This window comes from Saccopteryx bilineata, chromosome 7, assembly GCF_036850765.1.
Source record: "Saccopteryx bilineata isolate mSacBil1 chromosome 7, mSacBil1_pri_phased_curated, whole genome shotgun sequence".
In the NCBI taxonomy this organism is placed as follows: domain Eukaryota; kingdom Metazoa; phylum Chordata; class Mammalia; order Chiroptera; family Emballonuridae; genus Saccopteryx; species Saccopteryx bilineata.
Window position 1 is genome coordinate 46,107,342 of NC_089496.1, and position 20,647 is coordinate 46,127,988.

General features: G+C 44.8%; 1 protein-coding gene across 3 annotated transcripts in view; it reads left to right on the top strand.

Annotated features, from left to right (window-relative positions):
- The window catches only part of CREB5 (cAMP responsive element binding protein 5), a 409,450-nt gene that overhangs the window by 382,404 nt on the left and 6,399 nt on the right, over window positions 1–20,647 (top strand). For all 3 annotated transcript variants that reach the window (XM_066239436.1, XM_066239437.1, XM_066239438.1), the window contains 2 exons: window positions 10,940–11,263; window positions 15,653–15,880. In XM_066239436.1, coding sequence (XP_066095533.1) covers window positions 10,940–11,263; window positions 15,653–15,880 — 552 coding nt within the window. The remainder of the gene's footprint in view (window positions 1–10,939; window positions 11,264–15,652; window positions 15,881–20,647) is intronic.

Genomic DNA, 20,647 nt, shown 5'->3' on the forward strand with positions numbered 1-20,647 from the left:
CCCCGTGCTGAGCCCGGGGACCATCTAGATGCACTGTCGTCATTGTCACGGAGCTGCTGCACTGAACGCCGTATAATCCAGACCGTTCACAGATGGACATGGAACTCTTCTTTAACGGGACAGTACAGTTGTCCCAGCCAGTTGGTTTGGCTATCAGTCCAATGACCTGGGGCCACTGACACCAGCCAGCCCTCATGGGAGGTTAAGTGGCATTTAAGAATTAGAGTTTATGACAATCTCTCTCTCTCTCTCCCACCCCCAAAGCCCCTCCTACTTCTCCCCCTCCCAATCAGTGTCAATACACTTTGTGTGTGTGTGGGGGGGGGCTCAGGCAGGGGCCAGGTGCAGAGGAAAAGGAGACCATGGGGAAGCAGAAGGTACTATTACGATCTTACCAAAACAAACAAACAAACACCCAGAACTGAACACACATAAGGCAGGCTAGATAGGCTGGGCTATAGCTACCACGGGGCAGGACAGCTCACACTTCATACAGTCTGCTCCCCACAGTCGGAGAGAAACACCTGGAGATTTTCTTTTCCTTTAATAAGCTTGAGGCCCCCTTGGCCAGACACCTGATGTCTCTAGCAGACACACTGACACACGTTTGCAGTCTCCCAACAACCTGAACAAAGCTGGAAGACGACCGCATAGAGCAGCTGTCCTGGCCAGGTCTCCCCGGACAAGACAGAGGTGTGTCCAGGAAAGTCCTCCTTCCAACCCCCCGAGGGCCTCTTCGTCAGACTTTCAGATCCAGAAGTTTGAGCATCTGAGTTGGGACTTACTGGGATGGAGAGGGGGGAGGGCCCGGTGCACACAGCTGCTGCCGGAATGTCTGGGCAGGGACCTGCCGGAGGACCCAGGGAGATGATGGTAACTGACCACTCCACTGTGCAGGTCACTGCCAACCCTTGCACCTCCTTCCTGGCCTAGGTATTCTTATTACAGTGACATCGTCCACTACAATGGTCACCAAGGGCTGCTGTGTATTAAAAAGGGTACAATTCTGCAGCTACAGTTGACCGCCATTCACCTTGCTTGGGACGACGGGAAGTGGAGCCGTGAGGGGCCATCCTTGCCCTCACTGTTTTTTGCTCCGCTTTTTGCCAACTTTTAGGTCACCCGACTTGGGAAGGGTCCTGGGATGCACATGAGGAGCAGGGTGTGCTGTGGGGACTTGAACTCTGAATTTCCTGACTCCTGTGCAATTAAAATCCCAAACTCAGTGTTGCATTAGCATGGATTTTCCATAGTGAGTTATAAATGCAGAATTCTATGTTTCGTATGTATTTTTATAACATATGTTACTGCCTATGTTTCTGATTAAAAACTCGTCCAAAATAAAATAACAAAGGATTACTTTTTTTTCCAATAGAACTTTCTTCTTCTATAAAAAGCTGGAAATCAGCCCTCACCTAAAATTACCCAGGCTTGCAGGTGCTGGGTTTTGGGGGGGTGAGTAGCATTTGCCAGCAAGACAAAGGGCATTACTCTGCCGGCAGCCACCACCAGAAGCTGTGCTTTCTGTGGAGAAAATTATAGGCCTGTGCTTCAAAGACATTCCACGGACAGGCACCGCTCCTGGAGACTTGCAGGCGGCAGGCAGGCAGGCAATCAACAAATATTTATTCTGAGCCACTGTGTATTCAGCACCTTTAAAACTGCCAGGGAAGCCAGCCAGAAGGATATAAGATCTGCAAGGGCCAAGTTGGTACTGAGGGTATCCCAGAGAGGCGAGGCAGCTCAGTGACCAGAAAGGGACAGGGGACCCTAACCTGTGACTGGGGCACTATCCCACCTGGGTATGGAGGTGTGGATAGAATAAGAAAAGGAGATGTAACCAAAGGCTCTTTCACGGAAAGCTGATACTTGATGGTGCCACCACCCCAATTTTTTCCTTTTAGATCTCATGTAGCAGAAGCCCAGCTCCCACCCCCATGCCCACCTCCGTGTGTGTGCGTGCATGCGCGCGCACACACACACACACACTCACTACTATCACCACCATCAACGGAACCCACTGGATGGATTGATTTATCAATTTTTTAAAAAAAATATGAATACTTTTTTAAAGTAGTCTGTCTTTGACCAGCAATCCCACCACTGGGAATATATCCAAATAAACCCAGAACAGTAATTCAAAAGGCTATGTGCACTTCTATTTTTATTGCAGCGTTATTCACAATAGCCAAGATCTGGAAACAGCCCAAGGACCCATCAGTAGAAGAGTGGATAATAAAAGCTGTGGCACATGTGCACATTGGAATAGTACTTGGCCATAAAAAAAAAAGAAGATGTCACCTTTTGTGACAGCATGGATGGACCTAGAGAGCATTATGCTAAGTGAAATAAGCCAGGCAGAGAAAGACAAATGCCATATGGTCTCACTCATATGTATAACCTAATGAACAAAATAATTTAATAAACAACATAGAAACAGAGGCATAGATCCATAGAACAGCTTAGTAGGGGAGGGGGTTGGGGGCTGGACAAAAGAAAGTGAAGGGATTAAGCAAAAAACATATATATATGAACATATAGACACCGATGACAGTGTGAAAGCCAGAGGGAAGGGGGTCCGAGGGGGAAGTGGGGGAATGGGGAAAGAAAGAGACTTTGCTTGGGGCGGGGGGCGTACGTGGGCAGATGGTGTTTTGATGAGTTGTATACTTGAAACCTGTATGATTTTGTGAACCAATGCCACCCCAATGAATTCAATTAAAACAAAACCAGTCCGGTAAACATGCCGACATGTGTGAAAACAGGATGCTCATTCCGGTGTGATTACAGAGGGGAAAAGTGGGAATAGCATGTATGTCCATCGATTGAGAGTTGGGATGCTTGGATGCTTCCCAAGAGAAAATCGAATAATAATCGCTTCTCGGCCTTTTGGCTAAGATCAAGTGTGGAGAAAGTCTAATAGCTATTAGACATGATGGTGAGGTCTCTGGGGTGGGAGGCAGGAACGCGGGGGGAGGGACTTGCGTGGCGCACATCATGGCCCATGCAGAGGTGAGCAGGGCTCTCACTCTAATGCGTTAAGTTCTCTAGTCTAGTTTTATTGATGCGGCTGCAAGCCACACCAGTTGTTTGGACATGTGATTCAATCACGCAGTGGTGCTTTACGAAGTTACATGAAACCCCTGCATCCTCTGTTAGGAACCTAATGGCCAAACTCCATCTCCGCTAAGCTTCCTTTGGAAGTACCGGTGTTTGTTGTGTTGTTTTGTGTGTTGTATGTGTTGCTTGTTATCCAAGCATAAGATGTTACATGGGTCCCCATTAAATTTCTCTTCTTAGATCCCTTGACACGAATCTGCCAGGATCTTTCTGGAGACTGAGTCTTCACCCAGGGTTTTTAACACTCTCTGCTGACGATGTATCATCCAAGTGGATGGCTACATCTTCTGCATTTTCCCTTTAGTTCTAAGCCAGCAGCGAGATGAAAGAGTTGTAGGATAACTGGAACCCCGACAGTTGTAAGTGAAGCCAGGAAAAGAATTCAGTGTTTGATTCACTCTCCCATTGTCCACCTGCAGGTACAGCTGCTAAAGTGAGATAAAGCAGACCCAAGTCCTAGGCGATGCGTTCAACTTTGGCGGTAGAAGCAAAACAAACCCTACAAACAAACCTTAGCAATTTCTCTGCCAGCCTCTTCCATATTAATATGTAAGGCATCTATGCATTACAGTTCTGCAAATGTGAGCCTTCAAGTACGGATGCCCACTTAGAGAGTTGTTTTATTTCAGATACTCCTTCCCTGCATCTCTTCAACTCAGGGACTGTCTTTCATAATAATACGGCAGGATGGTGAGCATTTTAAGAGGCCGTACATTTTAGTGAATTTCGGAACAAACTGTAGTTCTGAGAGCAGGAAGGAGTTGATTCTACGATAAGGCAGCTTTAGGTCCTTGGGTAAGTAAACCACTTAGCTCTATGTGCCTTCATCTACCTAAGGGCACGCTTCTGAGCTCCGGGTTCCACCATGGATAAGATCTGAGCTGACCTCCGCTAAGAGTTAGGGATCTATTGGAGAAGTGAGTTGTAAGGATGTCTAAAATAAAAAAGAAGAAGTCACCGTTTCAGAGAACTTCAGAATAACAGGAGGAGACTTGGAGTGAGGAGCCTTGGTTTAGAAGCCTGGCTCGACCACCTTGAAGTCAATTCCTCCTCCACAAGCGAGGAAACAGAACGGGATAAGAGACTTTATAAACCAGAAGGCTATACAGACTAATTAGTGGGGGAGAGTGGAGTTGTTGTGTAGCCGGAGGGTAATACCAGCTTTTTATGAGAAATAAAAAAATTAAGATATTAAAAACCCTTTTTTCGTCACATTCCCCATGGACGGCATGAGCCCTCTACAGTTGTACCATTGTATATCTTTTATACCACATTTTTACTGTACCATTTTTATGTTAAGATATAGAAATGCTTACCATTGTGTGTCATTGCTACAGTATTCAGCACAGTAAGTTGCTTGCTGTACAGGTTTTTAGCCTAGCAGCAATAGGCGGGACCGCGACGCCTAGGTGTGTAGTAGGCTGTACCATCTAGATTGGTGCGAGTGCACTCTGTGGTGTTCTCACAGTGCAATCACCGCACGACACATTTCTCAGAACATAACACACACCGTTACGGTAAGTGGCGCATGACTGTACTTAAGTTGTGAAACCATGCGAGCTGAGTTCCTTCATGAAAGTTTTGAAAGGAGCATATTTTATTCCAAGGGATTAAACCAGATATGATTTTAGTTAATTATCTTAATAATGATCCTAAAATAAATGCAAAGTATAAGATTCACCACGTTGTTAGAGTTACACGATCATTCTCAATGGACACCCTGAAGCCTAAGTGTGCATCTGGGCATTACAACTATTCTGACCTTGGCAATATTCAGCTCCACATGTATTGTATATGACTGTCCCATAGCACCATGTGACTGTTCTCTTTCTGCCTGTCACTATCTTTACTCAAGTTTGGGAAGCACTTGGGGACCTACACTGGCCAGATGTAATTATAATATTCAGTGGATAAGTATCAGTAATTTTTAAAATCTAATTCAGAGACGTATTTTCAGAACTCCCTGATACCTAGAGTGTGTCAGTCGTCATTGATATTGGCAACGCATCTCTAGAGAAGGCTGCCCGTTTCACATCCTTGAGCATTTGGACCATTTGGAAGCCTCTGTTGACTACCTCACTGATCACCTATGTTGGGGGGACGGGGTGGAAAAAAGAAAGAAGAAATCACATTACAGCAAAACCTTGGGGAGACCACTGATAGCAATTATATTCTATTCAAAAGGAAATACGAATCCAGGTTTTGTCGTTTAAATATACATATATATATATATATATATATATATATATATATATATGGACAGCTTCTTACTTGTGGTCAACTCAGCAGCACTACATTTTGACATTAACCCTATTTTTTTTTGGAAAAAAATCCAACAGCTGGTTTTAATTAAAACCTTTGTAGAAAGACTGCTCCGACCTCTCCTACCCCTAGTCCCACTGAGTTTCAAATCACGTTGAATTCAGCTCGGCTTGCTCAGGGTCTGTAATGCATAAGCAATTGGCCGCACTGAAGACTGAGAGACGTCTTTGCAGCTCCACAAATGTTTCTAATTGGCGAGACCAAGTTGTTAATGGAAGATAAACTGCCGCGGGCAGATGCGGGTGGGCGTGTCACATGCGTGGGCGCTCACGCAGGCCCACATGCATGGACCCATGTGGCGGCGATGGCGTAAGTGTGTACCTAGGCTCCCCACCACGTGCTGTGCTGCAGAACCGAGCTGAGCTGGCCATTAAGAAGGGGCTGTGGCTGAGGCTGGGCCGTCAAGGCGGGGGCCAGGTCCGGTCTGGGATGGGGTGGATGGCTGGTTCCCTAGCAGGGCTCAGATCCCCGGCAGCAGGCCCACCCTCCCATTGGGAGCCGGGAACAAGGAGCTTGTAAAATACACAGAAAGGATGGAAATGACCCCCACTGACTGAAACCAGCTGTGCAGGGCTTCTCGCTGTCTCTCCTGATTTGCTCTCTCAAATAAATGGACGTGGTAGAGGACGATAGAAAGTAAACAATCTTTTTTTTTTTTTTTTCTTTCTTGCAGTCACACCTCGGTAATAGCCCTGGTTTTTATAGCTGAAAAAAATATATATATGTTTATTTGCTCATTAATTTCCCTCTCTCTCTCCCCCTTGCCTTTTTCTTGGCGTTGGGTAGAATGTTATTTAAAACAAGACACACAGTTCAGCTTCAAAAAGAAAAATCATTCTGCAAAATACAGCTTGGACTCATTTACTGTTCATTTATCATCTGTAAGAGAGTTGGGTACAAATATCTATATTTGAATGATTTACGGTGCAGTAACTCTTGTTGGCAACAGGGCCCAGGGAAGCGGCAGGCTCTTGGGGACTCTGAGAAGTGCCCCAAACTGTTTAGAAAGGCTATGGAGAAGATCCAATGAATCACATGAGGCATGTGCAGAGCAGTCCGGCTACCATTCATCTTCACCACCTTCCTTCAGAGATGATGTAGGCTGGTGCTTGGAGACTGGACTCGACCCAAAGTCCTGAGATTCTCTGAGGGGTGCTTGAAAAAAAAAAATCTTCATTTGAACACTTCAGTGTGTTGTTTTTTTTTCCCCCTCTCCTTTGCTTGGAAAAAGCTTTGGTTTTATGCATCTCCCATTTCCTTCATGCAGTGGGCAAATAAATAATGCTATGCCTAACTCAATGCCCAGTAAATATTTGTTGAGTGAATAGTTAAATGGAATGTTATAAGCCTGACTGGGATTATTGTCTTGGCGTGAAACATGCAAGAATAGACTTGAGGCAATCAAGTCATTTCCCTTAACAGAGCGCTAATTATCCGAGAGATGAAAATCTGGTACAGAGCATTTATTTGTCAGACTCCGTTTGCTCCTAATTAAAGGTGGAAAAGTTGTTTGTAGCATTGAAGGGATGACATAGTGACCCGCTCCTAAACATCTTTCCAATTTTCCATGCCACTTGTTCAGGGAAAACACATCGAGATGAAGTGAATGTGCATTCCTTTCGTTCGTTTATGTTTTCTTCGTTGTTGTTATCATTTTTTTTTAGCGGCAGGCAGGGTGTGCAGCGGGGAGCTCTTTGACAGTGAACATTTATGGCTCAGCTGCCTGCGCGACTTTGGTAGTTGATTCTGCTTACCTGGGTTGACTAATAAAATCGTCCTCCCATGCAAATCCCACCTGCAGTGCTCCAAGACGAAAAATGCGGCATCCTCATCATAAGCCTCAGATAGCAGTTCCATTCATTCATCCATTTGTTCAAGCATTCACCCATTCATTCACTCAGACATCCATTCATTTATACATACCAAAAATATGAATTCAGAGCCCAGTACGCATCAGGCTCTGTGCTAAAGCTGAGAATTTAACACTGAGCAAACTCCACTGTGGTTTCTGCCCTCATGAAGCTTACAATCTGGCTGGTTGATGGATATTAATTAAATAATCATTCTTAAAAAAAAATCACTACAACTGGAATTTTAAAAGGAGGGATATGGCTCTACCGGGACCATGAGACGATAGTGACTGAGTTACACCAGGAGACCAGGGGGACGTTGACTGAGGAGGAGTCTGGAGCTGAAAGCTATAGCGTGTCCGAAGAAAGGGAAAGAGTGTTCCTGGCAGGAAGACGATCAAACGCAAAGGCTTAGGTGGGGAAAGCAAGGGCTGATGGGAAGAAAGAGCCACACACTGCAGTGCCTGTGCGTAGATCGCATCACAGGCTTCGACCTTCATCCCAGGAGCATCAGAAAGACATAGAAGGGTCATTCATATATCCAAGAGTTAAACATCAGGGCAAGGAGAAGGGACCTTATTAGATCTGTGGTTGGTGGGGTGGGGAATGTAAGTATCCACTCACCCTTTACAGCTGTAACAAGGGACGTGATCATGCTAAGCCCTAGATGATACTTTGCTGCATTTGAGCTTCCTGGAAATTCTTACCATCCACCTGCCCTCTGCCAAGTTTCAGAAAGACTGTTTCTGGATCTCAGTCTGCTTGCCGGGAACACACGCACAGCCTACCGCTAGACCATGAGGCAAAGGCACCTTGTCGCGGCCACTTTCCTCGCCCCTTCTCTTATTTCTGCCTTTCCTTTTGATGATGGGGAGGTGGCGTAGCACCGTTTATTCCTGTTTTTGGCACAGTGTGCACAGTACGCCTTCTGGCACCTTCTCTCCTCTCCAGTGGTGTGAGCTTGGCACATGGCTAAGCCTCTCTATTAGCCTTGCAGGGTTGTTCTGAGGATTAGGTGAGTTAATACTTGTAAAACACAGAAAGAGGAGTGGCACGCAATGAGTGCTCAGTTAATGCCAGCCATGACTATTAGCCTTTGCTGATACAGATAGGTGTGAAAGGCGTGTGGTTCAAGTGAAAAAACAGAAGATATGAAACGATAAATACATATCATAAGAAGGGCTTGCCCAAGTGCACTGTTAGAAATGCTGAAGGAAGGTCTGTGAATACATGGTGGTTACAGCTGAGTAATGGGACTACAGCTTAGAGAGAGAACAGGAGGGAGGTCCTTCACTTTGTCACTTCATACTCTTAGAGTAGTTGATTTTTTATTTTTACTATGCAGCTGTATGTTTTTCTAACAATAAAATTACAAAGACTCGTTTAGAATGTCTATTAATGTTATCCCATATGTCAAATTTAAAAAAAAACAACATACTAACTATAATCTTTTTCATAATTTTGTTCACTGTTAAGTTTGGAGATATCATTTAGAAACTTTTCTGGAGGTAAAAAGCCATACATCTGAAGTCCAGCGAGTCTTTTGATTTTCGCTTCTTTTGTTGATTTGTGTTTGACCAAAGCTTTTAAAGTCACGTGCTATTACGATCCCACTGTTCTGAAATGAGTCTCCTTGTTCCTCCATCTCTATATGTGCATTCAGAGAGTTGTCTGAAATGCTCTTCTCTCACCAAATATAAACAGTGCGTCTGGTTTACTTGTTGCTGACTTCACTGCACTTTTAAGCATTGCTTAAATGTTTTATAAGGAGCATTTTTATAAAAACAATGAAGTCATTTCTAAAAATTGGAGGTGAGGAGTATGCACTTAGTTCATCAGTAGTATACACAATAGCCAGCATCTAATCTTTCCTAGGAATTCAGGAGACAACTTCTTCAGGATGATCGCGATGAAGGTCAGTAGCTGTTGCTCATGAGAGAGAAGGCAAGTGGACCCAGTGGTTCCTGTATCAGGATGCAGGAATGGTTTTCAGTGACTATCTGATACTAACATATAGGTCTGCCACGCTTCCTCCATTTTTTATTTTACAGGTGGTGGCTCTTTATGTTTAACTAAAGCTTTTGATGAATAAAGTTGGTATTTATCAATCGTTTATTCTGACTGGTTGAGAATCATTAATTTTGTACAGGGCTGAGCATCGGTGGCTTTGATTATTTAAATACAACCCTTCCTTTTGATTACACGGCACTGTCATCAATCAGATAGGAACACAAATCAGGAGACGGCTTTAGCTCCCTAATAAATACTTCATGAAGCCAACATGAGCTTGCCAACTAGGCTATCATCTCTGCAGAAGATACATTTCCAAGGAGGAACTGTATTGTACAGTACTTAGCACATAAAGCCCTTCAGGATATGATGATAACTATCTCTGTACAAGAAAAAACGATTTTGAAGAAACTGCAACTAAGATGATTACCAACTGATATTTTTTCAAATCAAGGCCAGGAAGTGCTGGTCCATGGGCCAAATCTGTTCTGGGACCTAATTTGCACAGCTCAGAAGCTAGCGATGGTTTTTGCATTTTTAAAAATCAAAAGTAGAATAGCATCTTAGGTCATGTGAAAATTATTTGAAATGAAGATGTGCTGTCCTGAAAGAAAGTCGTACTGAGACACTGCATGACCATGTGTTCACATACCCCCTACAGTGCTTTGCACTCGAACGGCAGAGTTGAGTTGTCCTGACAGGAGACCATAAGGCATAATGACAAATATATTTGCTTACTGACTCTTTTTAGAAAAAGTTTGCCGACCCTGGCTTACTTGTGTATGAGTCTGTTTGCTTTTTTATTTTTATTATGCAGCTGTATGTTTTTCTAACAATAAAATTACAAAGACTCGTTTAGAAAGTCTATTAATGTTATCCCATATGTCAGATTTTTAAAAAAACATACTAACTATAATCTAATGGCTGCTGGTGTAGCCATTAGAGAAGCCGTATTCTTCCACTTTCCCGACTTCCTTCCCAAAGTCAGAAGAAAGTTACTGTTGAGAAAAATTAGATTATAAGGAGGGACTATGAGTCACATCATGGGAACAAATGGAAAAGACCTATGTATTGCATCCTAAAGTTATGGATTATAACCTAATTTGAAGCCCTTACTTAATGTTAGTAGTTCCTGTATTTCAAAATGTGTAGTCACTTCCCTTTGTGTCTGAGAAAGCTTTTGAAAAGCCAAAACATTTTATTCTTTTGACTTCTGCAAAACATATCAGACGGGCCCTTTGCTCAGTGGCATTCTCGTGCTGAATGGTTTTATTTAATTTTTACTTTGTATTCAGTTATCAATAGGATATGATCAATAATTAGACAACAGGAAGTACCTTTTAGTACAATGTCTAAATCTTGATAGGGCATCCTGCTCATTTGTTATAACACTTGAATTAAGGAACATTTATGGCTGGCATTGACTATTGGACCTACCATAATACATATGAAAATAGGAAATTAATATAAAAGTGATACGGCTACCAGTATTTTTTAAAAACTTACATTTGTAAAAAAAAAAATGTTAACAGTAGCACCATAAAATATTACAGAATTGAAAACACGTCATTTTGATTCAGAATCTCCATGGTGTACCTGACTGACCTCAGCGCTCCCCTCTTGTGTTGTTGTTCCAGAGGTTGAAAGCCGCGTTGACTCACCACCCTGCCGCCATGTCCAATGGGAACATGAACACCATGGGCCACATGATGGAAATGATGGGCTCCCGGCAGGACCAGACGCCGCACCACCACATGCACTCGCACCCGCATCAGCACCAGACGCTGCCGGCCCATCACCCCTACCCGCACCAGCACCAGCACCCGGCACACCACCCCCATCCGCAGCCCCATCACCAGCAGAACCACCCCCATCATCACTCCCACTCCCACCTGCATGCGCACCCGGCACATCACCAGACCTCGCCACACCCGCCCCTGCACTCCAGCAACCAAGCACAGGTGAGACCCTTTCTGTTATCCCTGTCCCCGTCCTGTTGTTAACCGTGCACGCTCTCATGGGGGTCGTTGGCGGCAGCCTTGTTCAACCAGCCCACGCCCACGGGGCCATCGGACACTCTGGGGAGCTCTGATTATTTGCTCGGAGGTCCTGGTTACCCATAAGATCCAACAGATCGTAGTTTCTGCAAGTGATACAGTAAATTTCAGGTCTAATCTCTAGGGACAAATGTAAATGTAAAATTCTCCAAAATGGGCCCTGGCCAGTTGGCTCAGCGGTAGAGCGTCGGCCTGGTGTGCGGGGGACCTGGGTTCGATTCCCGGCCAGGGCACATAGGAGAAGTGCCCATTTGCTTCTCCACCCCCCCCCCTCCTTCCTCTCTGTCTCTCTCTTCCCCTCCTGCAGCCAAGGCTCCATTGGAGCAAAGATGGCCCGGGCGCTGGGGATGGCTCCTTGGCCTCTGCCCCAGGCGCTAGAGTGGCTCTGGTCACCGCAGAGCGACGCCCCGGAGGGGCAGAGCATCGCCCCCTGGTGGGCAGAGCTTCGCCCCTGGTGGGCGTGCCAGGTGGATCCCGGTCGGGCGCATGCGGGAGTCTGACTGTCTCTCTCCGTTTCCAGCTTCAGAAAAATATAAAAAAAAAAAAAATTCTCCAAAATGTATTTTTGCAGTACATTACAAAGTTAATCCAAAAAAAAAAAAAAAAAAGATCAGTGTATCAGTGTGAAGAGTAAAGAGAATTTAAGCATATGAAGGAAGATGTGAAGAAAGGATGAGACTAGGTGAATGGTGACTGTGAGTCTAGCTACAATGCTTCATAACACCATAGAGGCTCAATTTTGTCTCCGGTAAAATGGAAGTTAAATAGAATGGGCAATACTCTAAGTAACATTAGATGTTAAAAATCTAAAGAGTAACAATTCCAGACAGACAAAGGGGCTCGGTAATGGATGTCAGGGCATAAGGTGCTGTGTAAACGGCAAAGAGAGGTGACTCATCCACTCAATGTGAAATGCGTTGGAGGGAGCAGACAAGAGCCAAGCTCTGTAGATCATCAGTTCAAGCGAGAGGCCAAATCCCAGGGGTGGGGAGTCACCAGGAGTGGCTAGAAAGAAAGCCAGCATTTAGACAGAGCTGAAAGAGGGTTGGGGGACCAGGCAGACGTTATGTCACCCAGCCCAAGAAGAGAGGCAGGTCTGTGTACCCGAGTGAGCGTTAGTAAGTGGATGAAGGGCATGTTTGGGAGCATGGCTAGCCCTAGACACTCTGGATCTTCAAGCAGGGTGACCTTCGGCAGTGCCTTCCACCCATTCTACACCACCAGCTTCCAGCCAGCTGGGTCAGAACGGTGTCTGACATCTGGGGCCACCAAATGACACTTAGTCATCTTCTGCCTCTGGACCTCACACTGGGCAGCTTCTTAGGTTCTTGAATCCCCTACCTTAATATGTACACTCCAGACCTGGACAGCCAGCCACAAAATAGATCATCCACAAGTAACTCTTAATAGAGAACCTATTCAGGAGATAAGCTTATTTGCTAGATAAGCTTACTTTTGCAAAGGTTCTTAAGAGGTGTTCCATACAGTGAATAACAGTGCAGGCTTCATTCTTTTCCCACCTTATTTCCTCCTGCATGACTGTGGTCAGATTAACCTCCCTAAGCCTCAGTCTTCCCATCTGCAGAATGGGGTAATAATAGACTAAGCTTACAGAGTCCTGGGAGCACATGAACTAAGAAAGTATCTGTAAGGCCCTTGGCACAGTTTTCATTACATGTTGGACATGATTAATTCTAATCCGAGGTATGCAATGAAGTTTAGCAGGAGTGTAGCAATAAATTGCTATCCAGAATACTTTTACAGTCAAATGCCATAGTGGGACACATATTTAGAGAGGAGAAAAAAGCTTCAAGGTCAAAGCCAGGCAAACAGATTCTCATGTGCACTTATGTTTTAAGGAAAAGGATAACATCAAGTTTTGGTTGCCTTGGTACACAAGTTACTTCACAGACAAGTTTAACAGTTCTTTGACTATAAAAGACATTCATTAACTAATTACCAGTTAGCCAATTTCCCTCCATTTCAAGTAAGCGGCCAATTGTATATGCAATTAGCTCATTGCTATTATAATTAGCTGCACAAAACAGTTGTGTTTTTGTTTTTTTTTTCTATCCTATATGAAAAAGAAAGAGTCCAGGTTGGTCTTGTTAAAATTTGAACGAAATCATTTTTACAGTACTGAAAATGCTCTTAAACTGTATTAATTTGGCTGATTACTGAGAGCTTGTCATATTGCTTAATTGTATAATTATCAGAATAGTATGAAAAGACATTTGTTAAGGGCCTCCCGACTCTGAGATTTGAAGATGATTTGGGATAAATTCTGTCTTTTTGAAATCACAATTCATTCTCTTCTTGGTCAACATTTTCAGAGCATCTATACCAACAGAATTCCATTTTAAAATAAAATGATAAGTAACAATAATTACCAGGGACACACATTGTGGTCTTGGGGTTGCATTTGCCAGTTCTCCTGGCTTCTTGGAATTCTTTTGCATATAAGGATGTGATATTAGAGTCCTGTGTCACTTCGTGGACATGAGGAATTTCTCTTAATTATAGCACACCTTGAACCCTGAACTCGGACTGAATCTGAAGCCACCATATAACTTACCCCTTTGGGTGAAACAGAGGATAAAGACGGGTTAAAGTTAGAGTGGGAGAAGACAGTAGTGACAGGAGACCCCTGCAATGGAAATTAGATCAAGTTTTGTAGAATGCGTTGGAGAGAGCAGACTCTCCCTCCACTTGAGAGTCCTGTCTGGGGCTGGCAATTTGAGGTCACTAATTCACAAAATGAAATGGTCAACACAGATATAGCCAAGTTAGCAAGTTCCCTCCTAATTTCTTGCTTTGCGATGAGGGGTCGCTCAGAAGTTAGCATCTGAAAGGACAAGAGCTAAACCTTTTCCAGGAACAAGAATTACATCTTTGTATCCACTCGGGTAAGACCCTGGGCAGTTTATTTTGTTATTTCTCTGTGGTGAGGAGGAAAGGAATGGCCGATAAAGAGTTTTAGAAAATGTCTTTCCTTGAAATAAAATTACTGAGAGACAGCCCAACCTCAAGCCTGCACCTGATGCTTTTCCAGTTAGTCATATAAGGTTTGATAGAGTTTAGGATTAAAATATATCACCAGCAGTCTGCTGATGTCAACCAGTAGCCATTATTAGGGCAATTACAGCCATTCTGATGGATTTCGATCACAGGGTTGGAATATGGTAGAAAAGGTTGCTGGACTTCAGTTTTAAGATGTTTTTGCCTGTTATTTTCAGCAGGTTAAATGTCTCTTGAAAAACAACTTTATAGGTATTACAGCCATAAGCCTGAGTGACTGAGAAATGAGAGAGAGGAGAAAAAAGAAAGCACCCTTTACTGAGAAGGAAGAAGGGGGGGAGGAGGCAGTACATTAACGAAAGCATTCGGTGTCCAGACACATAAAGAGCCTGTCGTAGAAATTTCACTAGGTGCTGTGTGTCTGCCTCATGGAGGGAAATAAAGCTAGGTGTGTGGGGCTCTCCCAAACCTTAGATGTTGCTGAGCCCATGCAAACCTCACAAGGAATCTATAAGCACAGTAAAACTTTTTAATAAAGTGCTTTGCCACTCCTAGGATTTCCTTCAGCAACCGGGAAGCACAGCAGTCCTCCCTGTCACCCCTGCACGGTGTCTAACGCGGCCCAGTGCCGCTTGGAGCATCGCCTGCCTACTTTTAATCACCTGGACAGGCCTCCCCTGACTCCCTCCGCTTTAGTCAAACCGCGACACAGTGGGAATAGGATTTTAACTGCTTTCTGGGCTGGCCAGGGATCTTCTGGTGGGAGTTACAGCGGCGAGGACACTCCACACGCGTGTTGTAGGAACCTAGTTTCCACACTATGAGAATGACAGGCACTCACAGCCTCCCCAGGCGAAGTTTTCTGCTGATGACAGAAGACAGTGACCCCGCCCTTCTTCTTACCTGCAACCATACACTGACACTTTCCATTTTTAAAGCGTACCTTAAATAAACCATTTTTAACATCTGAAGGCAAAAAAAAAAAGTTTCCTCTGCCAGGATTTGGCTGATGCCTGTAGGGAAAAATCTATTTGCTTCTCTTTTCACACATCATTTCTCTATCTCACCAACATATCATGGGAGATAGCTCGGCCCTGCTTTTTCCATAAGCTCCTGTGACGTCATTGTTTACTTATTCTTAGAAAACAAGTCTGAGATGCTCGCTAAAGCAACCCATGCTTCTGTGCTTGGTATTTCAACACCAGCAGCTGGGGTTTCTTTCCTCCCCCCACGTGCTCCCTCCCAACCTGTCACCCTCCTTCTCTTTCCCAGCAGGTTTCACCAGCGACACAGCAGATGCAGCCAACCCAGACCATCCAGCCACCCCAGCCCACAGGGGGGCGCCGGCGGAGGGTGGTGGACGAGGACCCCGATGAGAGGAGGCGGAAATTTCTGGAACGGAACCGGGCAGCAGCCACCCGCTGCAGACAGAAGAGGAAGGTCTGGGTGATGTCACTGGAAAAGAAAGCTGAAGAACTCACCCAGACAAACATGCAGCTTCAGGTGCAGGCCGCTCTCTTTCCCCGGGACTCAAAGGCCCTGTGTGCAGCCGGCATACCCCGGTCCTATCCCCGCCCCCCGCTGGGTCCCCGCAGGCGCTGGTGACCTAAAGGGAGACCCTGCACCTCAGCCCAAGAGCAACTGCGGGCTTAGTCCTCCAGGGTTATCCGTTCTGGGACGCGGTACCAAACAAAACAAGCCATTCAGTCTGACATCAGTCTGCCTGCACAGCTCTGAGGAGGGGACCCTGCCCAAATTATTACAGAGCACCGGCTCCGGAGGCTCGCGCTCGGGTTCAGAGATGACTGGCTGTGTTTACCCTCTCCAGCTCTCAGTTTCCTCTCCTATAAAATGGGAATAATCACCCCATAGAGTTGTTGGGAGGAATAAATGAACTAATGTGTGCAAAGCGGTTTGCCCGGTGCCTGGCACATAATAAATTTTGAGCTGAAAGGCAGCTCTATATAGCCTCTGGGTGAGGGCCGCTTCAGCTTACAGGAGGCAACACTTTTGTTTAATGGAGAAAAGGAAGGTTCATGCTTAGTGTTTTGCTCTAGTAGAAGAGGCATGTTTCTATCTCATTTTCAAACTTGAGATTTGAATCTGGCGTGATTGGTGCTTTCCATGGGGGGCTCCACTGGGGACATTTTATAAAGGCCACTTGGAGGAGTGTTTTGAAAGAAGAGGCAGCAACTCCAGGACCTGGGGCTTCTCCAGCTGTAGAAATGCTGCCGTTTGGGCATTTGTTCTAACACGGAAAAGGAGTGTACTGTGCATCAGTAGGGGGCAGAAGCACTAGATAGGTATGTGCTAGGCAGCCCAGGGATAGAGCCGGGGGCTCTGTGGCCCAGTGCATCCCAGGGCGGAGAGACTGGCCAGAGGAGAGGCGTGAAGCTCCAAGCAGGGAAGGGCTGCTTCTCAATAGTCCGTAGGTCACCTTTGCCTTCCCACACCTGGTCTTCTGTGCATCCTTAGAAAGGAGCAATTAGGGTGCCAACCCCCCATCCCCACGCCTTTGCATATTCAGTTCCATTAATAGAAATGACCTTGAGGCATTCAGTATCCAAACTGAAAATATACAAAGAAAGTTTGGATGATACGTGGACCGAATATTATAATTAATGGTGTTTACTTTTCTCCCTACATTTATTGTTCTATTTGTGATAGACATAAGAAAAATACTGAGAAATATATATATAGCAGATATGAAGGAAAATAAGATAATAAACAATTCTTTCTAGTAGCATATATGCTACATGAAGGTGGGGGCTGTATCTCATTACCTCCTCCCCCTTCTAGCTACCCCCCCTATTTCTATTTCTAGTATAGTGTCTGGTTAGCATGCTGAGTTCTGAGTGTCTGCACTGAGTACCCATCCAATAAATGAATGAGTTCCCCATCTCTGGAGTGTTCCAAGAACTGGCCGCCTGACCACTTGGCAGGAAGGTGTTTGAAGGGAGTCAAGCCACAATGAGATGGCTGGGCTGAAACACCTCGGAAGTCACCGCATCGTGAATCTGGCGGGCGCAGCAGTACGTGCGGAGCTTTTAGGTGGAACATGGATAAACACTTTTTTTTTTTTTTTAATTATTTTTATTTATTTATTCATTTTTTTAGAGGGGGGGGAGAGAGAGAGAGAGAGAGAGAGAGAAGGGGGGGAGGAGCAGGAAGCTTCAACTTCCATATGTGCCTTGACCAGGCAAGCCCAGGGTTTTGAACCAGCAACCTCAGCATTCCAGGTCGATGCTTTATCCACTGCGCCACCACAGGTCAGGCGGATAAACACTTTTAATATTCATAGTACTCCTTTTTACTTTTATGTGTATTAAAAAATGTCATTAGAACATCAGACCTTCCATTTCACAACTCTTATTGGAAAGGATGAGGTAAAATCAGTACAGAATGAGTTTATCTGCGCAGACACGTTAAGTCAAGAAAGGCTTTGTTGTATGTGGGGACCTAGCAAATATTACAGCCTTAGTTCTGCGCTGATGGATGGGTGGGAACCCCTCAAATTTGCTACAGGTTCAAAGGTCTGCAGAAGACCACGAAAATGTGCACGTTTTCTCTGTTTTGGCACTGTTGACCTGTGAGCTCGATACTTCTTGGTTGTGTGCTGTTTGTTGCATGCAGTCAGCAGTATCCTTGACTTCTACCCACTAAGTGTCAATAGCAGCCACTATCCCACCCCCGATCTGTGACAACCAAAGTCTCCAGATATTGCCAAATGTCCTCTGTGGGGGCAAAATCATCCCTGGTTGAAAACCACTGCCTTAGATGGAGGGGCCAGCTGGCATGTATCAGATGCCAACAGATGTTTAAGTCAGTTTCCACTCCAAAGTGTCCTTGCAGAATGGCTCCAGCACACTGACTGTGGTCCTAGTGCAGGAAAACACGGAGGGATCACGGCAGAGAGCCAGGTGGAGTAGAGGCGCTGGTCTGACTTTGAGATCAGATGTGTTCATGACTTGGCAATGGGCACGTGTATTATTGCTTTTAGAAAACACACAAGGTAAATTTACCTTTTACGAGACCCAAATCCATGAATTTTTTAATTTCTTTAGGGTCAGAATGGCTAATGAAAAGGAAATACTAGAATTCCAGCTCCTGAAAACCAGGGGGGGGGGGGAAATGGTCCTGTTAGAGCCATTCAACAGGCACCAATATTTGGAGTTGTTAAAGCAATGCCTGAGGAAGGGACAGTTTCTGAAGAGAACAAATTGTTGCTGTTTTCCAACCACTGCTTTGCTTCCGAGGGACAGAAACTGCAGCCACTGCCCGGTGCCTGTGACGGTGAGCACACTGAGGCACACTGTGGGATGCCCGATAGGGGAGCAGATTCTGCCACCTCTGCGTGACCCTTCCCCTCTCACTGGACCTTTGTCAAAAAGGAAAGGTGTCTCTCCTGAGGCTGGTTCAGTGAGTCAAATTTTAAGTCAACAGAAGTGGAAGGTACGAAGCAAACAAACTCCAGCCAAATGGAATAGCCAAGGTCTAGATGGCCGGCCGCCCCTTTTGATTTGTTTTCCAGCATAGAACCTTCTAGTTAGGGTTGCAGAGTTTCAGATGGGAAAAAGCAGACCGAAGCAAACAAAACCAAACTCCCAGACTCCGTGTCCTTGTCTCGGAACACATCTCCGCCCAGGAGGTCAGCGCAGGTAGAAGAAATGGGGGAGATAGTGGAAACCACCCAGTCTGTCATTTTATAGAGGGAGATATACCAAGGCTTGGGGGACGTGAGGAGGACATCCCCGAAGTCACACAACCAGCAAGGAGCAGGATGAGGACCCAAGCAAGTCTTCTCTTGACCTCACCCTCTTGTCCTGTGACCTTTCATTCTAGAAAGTTCTTAAACTAAAGAAATCCACATCCTTTTCTCTGACAGAGTAGCTAAGATCAGCCCTGAATTCAGCAACTGCTCGTGGGGGCTCAGGGAGTGGACTGTTTGTGTTCCATAGATGATATGGAAATCATCTGGTCACCCACAGAAATAATTGCTTTTCTTTTTTAGTACAAAGACACATGGCCTAAGTCGCTGCTGAAATTTTAGACACATGAGCCCAGGTTTGGGACTTGGCAAGCGAATAGGCCAGATGGGAACTGTTGCTTGACAAATTGAAAGTCCTTTGTTTCGGAATGAACCAAACCTGGCCTCAGCTAATCTACAAACAGAGGTGGGGGAGGGGCTCTACTGCAGGGCCCATTTTGATGGGGTTTTGTTTTGTTGTTTTTTTTGAACGGACTGTTGCTTGCATCAAAAAGCATTCTGGGTTTATCATATTAACAAAACAACATGTCCCAAACCAAAAACTGTTAAGTGCAGCTTTGAGGGACTTCTTGGAGTGCTTAAAGTACATGATTGTAGTATTGAATGTCTCTATAGAAGGCACTACTTCATCCCCAGGCAACCCTAGGCATTCAAGGACAGATGAATCCAAGGGCACCCCTCTGCCCTCAACACTCTACTTAAATGGCTAACTGCTCTGTTAGCAGCAGCAACCCCAAACTAGCTTAGAAAAATGAAGGGCTGATTTCAGCAGCAGAACCAATACTGATTATGACTATTTTGCTTTCTCAAAGCACTTTTATATGAAAACCTCAAACCATTATTTTATCCTACACAGGGAAGTTTAAAAAAAAAATTGGTAATTTGCCTCAATTCATAAAGCCAGATAATTCAGAGAAGGAAAATGTCTCCAAGAGTCCTGGTTGTTATTCTCCTACTAGAACTGCAGGCCACATTTCATTTCTTTCATGCATTTTGAAACATTTGCTATCTGGTTGTTCTCTTCCCAAATGAATTCAAGGTGATTCTACTTATGTTACCTTGAAAAGGATTTTTATTTAAAATGCAGTCTGGTATTTGTGCGTTTCCTACATCAGTCAGTCTAGCAGGATGGAATCTTCGGGCTGATTATGCATGTGCACAGCACACCATTCCCTCTGCTTTCTCCAGGACCACAGTCCTTGACATTTCTTAACCCAAATGGAATTCGATGAAGGCTCTAGACACTCTCCACAGTATGGACACACACATGGACACCAAATTCTGCACTAAGTGAAACTATAAATGTTGCTTTGGAATCCGCCCCAATGAGATTTGGAAGCATCGGAGGTGCTAGCACTGGCTCCCTTAAGAAAAATACGAGACTTAAAACATCAGCATATTTGACTATGCCAAAAGTAGTTAACGAATGAATAAAAAAAAAAAAATCAAGACTGAGTCCTTCATTGGCTTATTAGGTCATTAACTTTCTCAATAGAAGGTAA